The sequence below is a fragment of the Sorghum bicolor genome, chromosome 7, assembly GCF_000003195.3.
Source record: "Sorghum bicolor cultivar BTx623 chromosome 7, Sorghum_bicolor_NCBIv3, whole genome shotgun sequence".
Classification (NCBI taxonomy): Eukaryota; Viridiplantae; Streptophyta; class Magnoliopsida; order Poales; family Poaceae; genus Sorghum; species Sorghum bicolor.
Window position 1 is genome coordinate 5173591 of NC_012876.2, and position 11523 is coordinate 5185113.

The following is an 11523-nucleotide window of genomic DNA, read 5'->3' on the forward strand; positions in this document are numbered from 1 at the left end:
GTATTAGGTGTATGTACTATCTCCTAGCCACTGTTGACTTGCCGGCACGGACGGACCACGGCCTGGATTTAATTTGCGCATACTACAGTAGAGGAGAAATGCGGCGGTCAGAAGGAAGAAAACTCTGCATCTGCTGAAAACGTGAACCGAAGCGCTTGTGTGGGCGGGCAGGGCAGCCCGCCGGCAGGAGGGCATGGTGCGTGGTGCAGCGGTGGCCACGCTTTCCGGGGGTGCTGCCCGCCGCCTCCCGGCGGGTTTCCGTTCTCGGCGTCCGCGGGAGTAGGGCGTGCCGGTGTGTGCGCGCGGCTGGTTGGTGTGGGATGCGGGGGGCGCGGCACGGCAGGAAAAGATGGGCGTTGGCGTGCGCGTCGGGTGTGGGTGTGGTTGGGTTGTTGCTGCTTGTCTGGTGTTGGTGTGTGCCAGCATGGATATGGGAAGCTTCCAAGCATGGCATCGGCATCTCGTCTCGCCGCTTTTTTGTCGGTCCCCGTCCCGCCATTGCGCATGTGCGGAACATGGCACCATCCAACACCCAAGCAAGCATCCATTCCCCTGTTCATTCCATTCATTCATCCATCTCCACTGCTGCCGGTGCCTGTGTGTGTGTGTGTGTGTGTGACTTAAGTCAAGAAAAGAAAAATCTTCTTGCGTTGTGCGGCTGGTCGCAGCTGGAGCTTCATGATTGGCCCTCCTCGTGTAGCCATATGCATTTCAATCAACTCTGCCCCGCGCGCCGGTGCTATAGATAGCTCTTGTGTTGACCGTCTTTAATTTGCTCAGGAGTCATGAGTGGTGACAGCAGCAAAAGCCGAAGCGAGCGAGAGGATCCCGCGTAACAGCGACGCGCCAGCCAACAAACCCCGCCGTGGCCCTGTGTCGTCGGTCCGGGAATAATTCCACCACATTCTTCACCTCAAAAACGTAAAGTAAAAGGAGCTAGCGGAAATGCGCAGTTTTTACTACTACAACGTGCTTCAAATGCTTGCTCGATCATGCGCTCAATTATCCAACACCCCACCGCCAACTGTTTCTTCGTTTAAGTTCAACAGTGTTTTTCTCTCACAACAAATCAACAAATAGTATCTTCAATTATAATTTTTCAGCCAAACAAACAGGCTAAACACTATGATGTACACATATTATACACTCGGTTGCTTTGCTCTTTATTCGATGGTGACACCCACCCACGCCTTCTATATACGAAAAAAAATCATGTTTACCGTGCATTGTTTTTTTTTTTGCCAACCACATAATAAGTCAAAAAAAGAGAAGAAACTGAGGAAAAAAACACAAAATCGGTGAACGAGGAAAATACATTGCTATGATTTGATTTGGCCCTTGGCGATATATCGTACTCGAATTAGTTTTCAAGGAAAACGTGTAAAATTGAAACCGAAATGAGTTGAGAACAATTGTTTCCGGCTGGTTAAGTCCCTAATGCATAGTATCCATCATTGCACGCACTGAAAGCAAAGTGTCAACGAGCAATAATCATACAATGCATGCTTCTTTTGCTGGGAGTATATAATACAGCGGCGCCATGTTTTCTTGTGATGAAATGGTGAGGTATAAAGGACAGCATTCCAATGATATAAGGGCATGTGCCAGTTTCGTACGAGAATGAACACGGCCTCGTGGGACATGCGGCATGAACAGAGGAGGAAACGAAAGGGTGACATTGTACGGATCTAGTATGCTGATGCTGAATTTATTGAAAAGTATTGTTTGCTTAAACTGTTCGCTTGAACTTATGTTGACGCTGAAAAATACTATTTGCTGATTTGTTACAAGAAAAAGCTGATATAAACCGCGCTGATCAATGAACAGGGCTACATAGATCAATCCCAAAGAGGCCAGCTCCAATCTGCACCTGTATAGTACCTCTGAACAATAACACAACAATATCATGGAGCAGATTGGCACGGCGTGCAGAATGATCAACTGTGAACAATTTGCACCTCTACTCACATACTCTAAGGTGTTCAGAGTTCTGACCTTCTATCTGCAAATAAATACGAGTACTGTACATGTGAATCTCAAGTGCATGCATGCTCAGCTCCCTGTACTTCCTACGGTCTGTGGTGACGAAGGGAGGGGAACCACTGGTGATAGAGATAGGAGGCCACTTCTGCTCATTGTAATGACCATGATAGTTTGGAACTAGAACGAGCAGTAATATAAATTATCAGACTCCGGAAGCCAGAGATCTGAACGTGGAACACACAGACCATGCACTATCATGATTAGATTGTAGTTACTGCTCCAAACACATGTATCGTGCTTGCACAAATACTTATTGTAAAATAATGACGACCAATGCCTTTTTACTGAAAATACTCTGACCAGTGTTGCAGTTGTAGCTAGTAATTAAATACCTGCAAAACAAAGATCCATCAGACTGTGCAACACAAACCATTAACTGATTAGATTATGGTTAGTGTACAGTATTTGCACATTGACTGACTGTCAGCCCAGCAGTGTCTACAACTCCAGATCGCCAAACGTCACCCCAAGGAAACGCCCTGACAGTATCTTGGTTGGAGAAACATTCATTGTCATTTGTGATCTCTGTAAATCTAATGCCGAGCTAGCTAGGCAGTAGGAACAAGCAAGAGCAGCTAGCTAGCTAGCGAGACATTCCGTCAGTGTTCAATCATGAGCTAAGTGAAGTACCGCATCACCAGATACTCGCCTGCATCATTACGAGCGAAACCTCTCATCAAGCTCTGAATGAATGATTAAACAAGGCCAATAATACACAACACAAGCGTGCCGGACCTCCAGGACCAGGGAAAGAAAAACAAAGATCATTTGGTGGTTGTCCGTTGCAGGAGACATCAGTACTACTGCCGCTGAAGACATCAGTATCACTACCAGTGATGCTATGCTACTACTACATGACAGCCACAGCACATCACACTCCCTCAGACAACTCCATGGCCGTGGGCCTCGCCCTTGCAAGAAGGACTCCTCAGCTACCAACTCTATGCAATGCACCGGAGACCGGACAGATGCCTAGAAGATCCGCCTCTCCCCAATAATGCATACAGTTGAGAGACACAAGCAAAGCATATGTACACGCACAAACATGGCAGTTGGCAGGAGAAAATACAAATCAGGTAAGCAGTAAGTGAATGCAGCATTGACACGGTGATATACTAGCGTACTTGGCGAAAGGCTGGAATAACCAAAAGAGAGAAACAAACCAAGTAAATGGCGTGTGAAATTTAAAAAGAGTTTGAACAAAACCGCTACAACTCTTGTACAATCATACCTAAAGAAAAAAAACTGCTTTTATATGCTCCAGTCCTGTCGATTCTTAAGCACTTGCAAACCTATCAAGATGTGTTAAACAACTGGATGCGGCTACTAATTTAGTTTAGTGGAGACGACCACAAACCCCACCAATAATTAGACGCGCAATTACCTGCACCAACCGGGGTCTAATTAATCTACTAGATGCATTAGGGCCCGGCGCATCAGAACAAGATCTGCCAGGTCGCAAGATATGGAGGAGAAGGCTGAAGGCGGCATGCATGTGTTACATCAAAACGCACCACGGCAGCACAGCCATGGCTACTTTGATGGAGCCATGCCAAACAGAAGCCATTAATAAATCAATTCATTTCATTTCCTATGAACTTATATATATATACATATCTCCTCTTTTTTATATATATGACAAAAAATCAGCACCATTTAATTCAGTGTCCCCCCCCCCCCACCCCCCTCCTCTGTGATATTCCTCCGGAGTCAGTCAGATGCATGGCCATGGCAGCTAGCTATGGGAAAGAAAAAGATATCATGAAGAAATATAAATATAAAAATGAAAAGGAGGAGAGATACTGTCAATCAATTGGGGGTGATTGGAGGAAGGAAACAAACCGGGGATGCCCATCAACACTGCTGGCCCGTGGGCCCACCCAAGCACACACCCCACCACATCACATTGGGCCAATGGACCAGTGTACTGGGACACTTGAGCTACTGCTGCCGCGACTACACTGTAGTGTACTGCGACATGGCCATCTCGACTTGGACGGTCATTGAGCAAGCCATGGCTTCATGTGTTGTCCTCCTTCCTGGGACGCACACATAGCCATCACACAATTTACAGCAGCAACCGTCAATGCCATGGGCTGCCTGCCTAATTGCTCAGCGCCCCGTCACCACACCAGAATGGCAGAATCTGCGTCGCTTTGCTGAAAATAGTGCTTGCTGATTTATTGTAAGAGAAAAATTCTGCTGAATAGCTGACACATTCGACAGATAAGTTCAAACAAACAAGCTGTACAGCTATGGAGAATTGTATCGAAGCCCGTACACTCGAGTTTTGTGTGCTTGTGCATGAGGAGAATCCAATAGGTGTTTTCTGTTTTGTGTGTGCACAAATCATGTGCACTAGCTCCAACTAGGGCAGCCTATATTCGCGTTAGCGAAAGGTACGTGGCAAAGTATAACCGTACCGTCATAGGCAGGGACCCCTGGAAGCTTGTGCCACGGCCCAGCTCACCTCTGGCCGCATACAGAGACAGGCATGCAGCACACTATACTCCTCCAACGCAACATATACAGACTAACAGACATTGCCACAAAGACCCATGCCACGTCGCACACACACTACACCCATTGTTGTACCACCCCTGTAGAACGCGCAAGAGCTACAGTTCACCCACCGGCCGGACTGTTGGTCTCGCCGGAATCCGGTTGTGCTGTGCATGCAGGAATGGGGTTCAGGGAAGTTCAGAGATGCTGACCACCCTGGAATGCAATGCAGGCAGGCAGCTGAACCTGAATGCATGCCACAGATTTGTGTGAGGTCCAATAATCCATGGATCCGCCGCCGACTGACTGTTGTGTTGGTTTAGTCGCGCATTTTCTAAGGAAATCCAATTCAATGACCTCACATGGACATGGCCTTGTACAGAATCAGAGAATCATTAGTAGCTGGCTCCTGTATGATGGGTATGGTATGTAGTATGCAACTCAACTGTAGTGTATGAATGGGCGCCAGTTTCTGAATCTGCACGCATGAGCATGAATGGGAGGAGCAGCGAGGCCCCATCATTGATTAATTTCAGGTTGGTACTGCACTGGTCCATCTCTTCCACCGACCGTATCGCCCATTTTTTCACAGCAGGAACAGAAAACAGTGGTAGAAAGAACTACCACTACGGTTTGCTGTGACTGTCTGCCTGGTAGATGGTATCTTGTATTTGTATCTCAAAAACATTCCACTCCATTGGCTCATTGCCTGTCAGTCTAACAAACAGCCGTCTGCACATGCAAGGAGTATCTTTCAGTTTTCATCCAAAAAAAAAATATTCATGCAACTGAACCAGGCTCAATGGAATTTAGCAATTCAGAATGGACCGACCACTGCATGATGGGAGCTTGAGCTTACTGGAACAACTAGAGAAGATACTAGCCGAAAAGGAAGGATCAATTGAAGAATCAGCATTATTCTAGACTCCAAACAGCAAACCGTTTATATATGTCAATAATTAGACGAACGAATCTGACAAGCAACTACTACGGAGGGACAGACAGGTAGCACCGGCGGAAACGAAGCAAAGCACAAGTGCGGCGGGGGGAAGTCTCTATCTGTTAACACAACCTTCAGCTAACTCAAATCTAGGTTTTTAGTCTACGGCATTTAAAGGGTTAGCAGATATCCCAGGACCATTCCTCTTTACTATACATGCGCAAAGATCAGCCAGCGGCATTCATTAACGCCCATCTCCACAGCAGCAGCACTTGAAGCAGCTCCTGCACGAGCAACAGCCGCCACCGCCGGTGAAGCAGGTAGGAGGGCGGCAGCACCTGGAAAAACGGAATGTGAAGCAGTTCCTCAGCCCACAGCAGCCACCGCAGCTGAAGTTGCAGCTGGGGCAGGTCGGCTTGCGGACACGGATGCGGCAGCAGCAGTTAGCGGTGAAGGTGGTTGTCGTCGCGGTGTTCGCCCGGTGGTGGGCCTTCTTTCTGGGCAGCTGGAGGGACGGCCTGATCTTCTTGAGCCGGATCTTCGTTGTGATGTTCTCCATCTCGCGGATGAACCTGGATAGGTGGCGGATGAAGTCCGGGTACAGCTCCAGGTTGCAGTGACCGCCCCCTTTGATCCACAGTGGGTCGTAAGGATCCCTTGCTAGCTTCCACAGCTCCTTTCCATGTGACCAGTTCACAACATCATCATCCGTCCCCTGCAAACATCAACGGGTGTAACTTAGACAATATCTTATAATACAATTGGAATGCAAGCAACCCTATGACAAAACATACAGCATTTCCATGGAACATATAGATGAATTCAGATGTATGTTCACCAGTTTTTCATGATTGTTCATTTGTTCTAACAGGGTCTAGCGAAACTAAATAATACAAATTAGCACCCAAAATATATATCCATTGATTGTACAAGTGATCTAGGTAAAACTGAAATGCCTATGATCTGTGTAACTAACTAATGCTGACAGCCTGAAACTGTAAATAAGTAAGAGCAAATCAAATGTAATATGTCAGACAAGCTGGGAAATAGTATTACTGTAAAACCCTGGTAACAGGACTGTTTCCTGTAAACTGGTGGCTCAGGCCCTACGATTTGGCCTTTCATGTTTTGAGATCATTGGCTAAGAATATGTACTTGCAGGCAGCAACAAACAACTAAACTCAGATGTAGCCTGTAGATTTAGGCCTGTGCAAAATTTGGGCCAGAAAAATCCTGATCTTCTGGGCCTACTAGCTTGAAATGGCTATAAATTTGGTTGGGCTCAGCCAAGACAACATAAGTTGTTCACTATGACAGGAACAGTGAAAGGCCAACAGCCACCCATGCCAGAACAGCCAATGCCCAATTATTCTTTGGGTTACAGGCTGAATCAAGTCACTGAGGTCCCACGGCCCACGGGCATAGAGTGAGGCTATCACATGTGCACAACTTGCACACTAGGGAACTAAAACTGCTACTCTGCTAGTGACATCCCAGCCCATAAAAGGGCATGAATTCAGTTGAAATATGGGCCTGTTTGGAACAGTCGGCTGCGGCTGTTGCAACAGCAGCACAAGGAACAGTGCTGCACAGGTGTTCGTTTGCGGCGGCAAGTAGAAGCGAACAGGCTGAATGAAGACTTTGTTTCTGGCCTTTGTAGTTCTGTTTTCCCCCCACCACCTATGTATTTTTTTTCCATCTACCTATGGCTGTATTATTGTATACATCCCTGGTTAGTGTAGAGGCTGGAGGTTACCCCGTTATCTAAACCTATGTACTGGGCCACACATTGGCTAAAACATTTGGTTTAAAGAAAAATTTCAAAAGCCAAGAATTAGCACCAAGATGATGAATTGTCCTGCTAGGAGTAGCAAGACTTCAGAGGAGAGAACCTGATCAAAGGGATTCCAGATATTAAATGGATTTTCTTCTATACAGATTTCAACTGTTCATCATCTTTGATTCCCATATCTAAAATTGCATAAAAAAGGTATTACATGAAATTGCTGTTCTACTAAGAGGACGTTTTGATGCCGTGTTGAACTAGTGTGTAATGAGTAATGAATTTATTCACTATCACAACTACCAGTAATATTATTACTGCTCCAATACATACACTGCTAGTGTAGCAGGAACAACAACAGCACACTGCCATCAGAAGGGATGCTAAAGTGGTAAAATGTACAAAAGAATGGCACGTAAGAGATCAGTGCATGTTAGTTGAAATTCACTGCTACTTGTCCAATCAGACAAGTAATAATGAAGTAAATAGACAAGGGCTAGATATCCTATTAGAGAACACTTACATGAATAACGAGCACTGGGCATTTGACCTTTTTTATTTTCTTCACATTCTGCAGAAATAGGTTTGGCTAAACATTAGTAAAGGGTAAGCCTAGGCATAGGAGGTGCAGACTGCAAAAGAGAATCAGTTTGAGTTATTTACTTTGTAAATGTCAAAGCAGAAAGTAAAGTTCACATGGCAAACAACACGGAGGCCTGACAGTATAGCGCTGTGGAGAACCACCCCACGCAATCTAGGCAAACGAGAGGCTAAATGTAATGTTGGTCCACTGCCCACAGATTGTCCATACAGGATAATGTCTTCCTGGCTGATCCCATACTCAGTTTCTAAGCATTGGTAAACTGCTTCAATGTCTGCATATGTATTCTCTTCACTTGGCTGCATACAAATAACAGACATAAGATCCAGTCCTTCAAAATGTACTTCTCTAGGAAGAATACAAGTGTGTGATAAGTACAAATACCAGGACCCTGGCAGCAATACAAACTGAACACGGCATCTGACTTACTCAAATAAGCATATAGCAATATATCAGCCAATCCAGTATCCAAAACAGAATTTGAAATTTATAAGATTAATAAAGTTTCATAAGTCAGGAATTATCACTGCACTGACTATATGGAGTTTTGAAATACAAAACAGGGAAATCAAAAGAAAATGGTTCCAGTGTGCTTATCTAATTCTGGAATTTCAAGAATGGTGTAACATTAGGTCAGAACTTAAAAGCCTCGATTCAATTTTATGACATATATAAACATTATCATGAAATTTTGCTTCAAATGATTTTTTGCATTGAACTGGGAATGACATATTGGGTCCACATGCCATTGAGACAGAACTTGCATATCATGCCACAACAGTGAGATGGATAGTTGGGACATCCATGAAGTCTGCAGGTGGACCTGAATGGAATAAAACTGCTCATGCATGTAATTTTGCAAAAGCTGATTCTTAAAACTGTAGTATGACACTTTAAAATGGCATGCATGGCTGAAAAGAAAAGGGTTCGAATCTAAATATGCTGATCATTGCTATCTCTGAGACTCTGAGCAGCCTTTGGAGATGCATTGGCCATGCTGTGCCAGTAATGCACCAGTCAGGCATGGGCCAAAAAGCCTCTTCGCATGTAGGTATATAAACTACGTTCTTGTAATGTGAACTTAAGCCACATTTCTCAAGCATGGCACATTGAATCTTGAGACTGAGTGCAAAAACTGCAAGCTCTGTAGTTAGGCACACTAGATAATTATCTATCTGTGTTAGTTCTTTCTTTCACCCTTTTTTTGCAGAAGTATCTGCGTTAGTTCTGAAAGGCCACTAAGACTTAAGACAAGTGTTTGAAACAGCCAATCAGCAATTCACCACCACTTCTAATTTTCAACATGCCAGCAATATGTCACAGTTGAGAAATAAGTTCATCCTTACCTTGCCAGTAGATGCACCATAGCCAGAATAGTCGTATCTGCGATCACAGAAAAACACAGTAATCATATCAGCATATTCTACACAACTTTATAGCTTACCTTAAGAGCATACTGATGAAACTGAAAACGCCAAATTATCATCTTGAAACAAAAATGATGCAATTATAGTCAGAGAATGAAGACGCAGTCAACTTTGGGCCAGTGATATGCAATATTTCAACAACAGAAACAGTTAAAATCAACGGCTTCCCTTGATAACCGTTCACAACAGTAACGCATACGCAGCCATATGAACTGAATCTTCTATTTATGTCACATTCTACGTTGAAACAAGAAACGGAAAGACTGAAGCACACATCATAACCACTTCCAAATCCCACATTCCAGTAACGGCGTAGCACACGTCATAACCACTTTCAAATCCGAAATCCGACATTCCAGAAACGGCGTGCTTCCGCTGCCCTCGACAGGCAAAACGAAACTGATCTATGCAATGCAGCATCAGTAATTAGCACAAACCGTCACTAAAGGTAAAGAGTATCTTATCCAGTAGCGCCGCCCATCCCCTCTAAATAAAATCCAGAAAATAGAAAGCAAAGGCATGTCTAGGCAGAGCATCCTATTAAAACAAGAAAGGTATTAAATTAAACGCTTGAAGTACACTTTCCTAAACAGATCAAGCAGCATAGCATTTGATAGAAACTATAAGAAACAGCAGAATAAATGCACCTAATAAACACTTGAATGAAAGGGAAAAATTGCAAGGTTACAGAGATGGCCAGGAAGCATAGTGCAGCACTAACCCCATCAGATTGATCTTGAGATTGACCTTGAGCTGCACAAAGAGGTCGTACAGCTGGCCAAGGTCGGCGGCGTTGCCGTGCGAGTAGAGCAGGGTGAGCCGGGCGCAGGGGTTCCGGAAGTAGAAGGCGACGACCTTGTTCCCCCTGGCGGTGTCGACGAGCAGGACGTCCAAGGCGTTGTCCCGCGGCACCCCCGAGGCGACGAGGCGGCCCGTGGCCTCGTCCTTCCGGACGGCGTACGTCGCCGGCTCCGGCGGGAAGAAGGCGAACCGCGCCGCGAGACTGGACACCGAGCACCCCGACAGCATCGGAGGCAGCGCTCACTCATCGACAGGCGGCAATGCTGGATGCTCGGAAGAGGACGCCCTCTCCTCTCCTCTCCTCACCTCTCCCCTCCGCCCTGCGATTTCCTGGAATCACAACGGATTTGCGGCAGCTTTGGTTGTTTTCAGGGATCGAATCGGCTTCAAGGATCAAACTTTGGGGTGAAAATCTCTTGGGGAGTAAAGCACAAAAAGGAGGCCAGTTCTTGAATCCTGGCTGGCTCTGGATGGATCTCTGCAGCAACAGGCCCCCGCAAGAAACGGATAACCCTTTTCCCCCTCCTCCTCCTCCTCGCGAGGAAGAAAGAAATCCGCCCTGATCAATCAAAACAAACAAAAAAGCCAAAGAAACCAGCTCACTCCATCGGGCGATTGATCACCAGCATCTCCGAAATCTCAAGACGGAGAAGACGATTGAGAAACATCAAAGAAATGCATTCATGGTGTACCAATCGTACAGGGGAAGGGGTTTGGGAGGGTTTAGTGCGGCGGTTACCAGTGCGAAAAAAAACGAGCAAGCGACGAGGAAGGCGAGGCGAGGAGCGGAGCAGCACCAGGGAGGCCGGCAGGGACCAGGAGGAGGAGCAACCGCTGCACAGCACAGCACACAGCTAGCAGCTGCACAGCACAGCACTAGCGACGACTAGCGACGAGCGCTCGCTCTGCTCAGCTGCCGCCTCGGCCACGCACGCTGCTCACTGCCATTTATTACTCACTGCCACCCACACACACTCTCAGAGAGAGGGGAGAGGAGAGAGGTTTTGGGAGGAGGAACCGCCACCAGAGATGCTGTTGTGGGCGTGCAGCAGGCAGCGCGTGTGGGGAGAGCGAGAGCACGAGCAGCAGACGCAGATGAAGCTGGAACAGCGCAGCGGAAAGTGCAGGGGATCCCCACGCCCACGCCTTTGCAAAAAGATGTTGCTCGCACCTCGCACCGCATTTCTTTCCTCCTCGCCTCAGTCCCCGGGCTGGCTCGCCGTCGCCGGCTTTGGCCTTTTCCAAAAAAAAATTCAAGATTTTTCATTACATCCTATTTGTCATCTTGCTAGGCCTTGTTTAGGCTCCGTTTGGTTCCCATGCTAAATTTTAGCTAGCTAAAATTATTTTAGTTACTATTGGGTGACTAATGAAACTAAACTATTTTAGCTCTTTTTAGTCAATGTGTTTGGAACTTTAGCTACTA

The 11523-nt window shown here is 46.1% G+C and overlaps 1 protein-coding gene across 1 annotated transcript; it reads right to left on the reverse strand.

Annotated features, from left to right (window-relative positions):
* Positions 5423 to 11259, reverse strand: LOC8069638 (protein ABHD17C). Its single transcript, XM_002445058.2, has 6 exons — positions 10837 to 11259; positions 10018 to 10656; positions 9216 to 9252; positions 7932 to 8168; positions 7792 to 7839; positions 5423 to 6200 (listed from the first exon to the last, which is right to left on the reverse strand). Exons 2-6 carry the CDS (start codon positions 10323 to 10325, stop codon positions 5730 to 5732), a joined length of 1101 nt encoding a protein of 366 aa, XP_002445103.1. The 5' UTR covers positions 10326 to 10656; positions 10837 to 11259; the 3' UTR covers positions 5423 to 5729.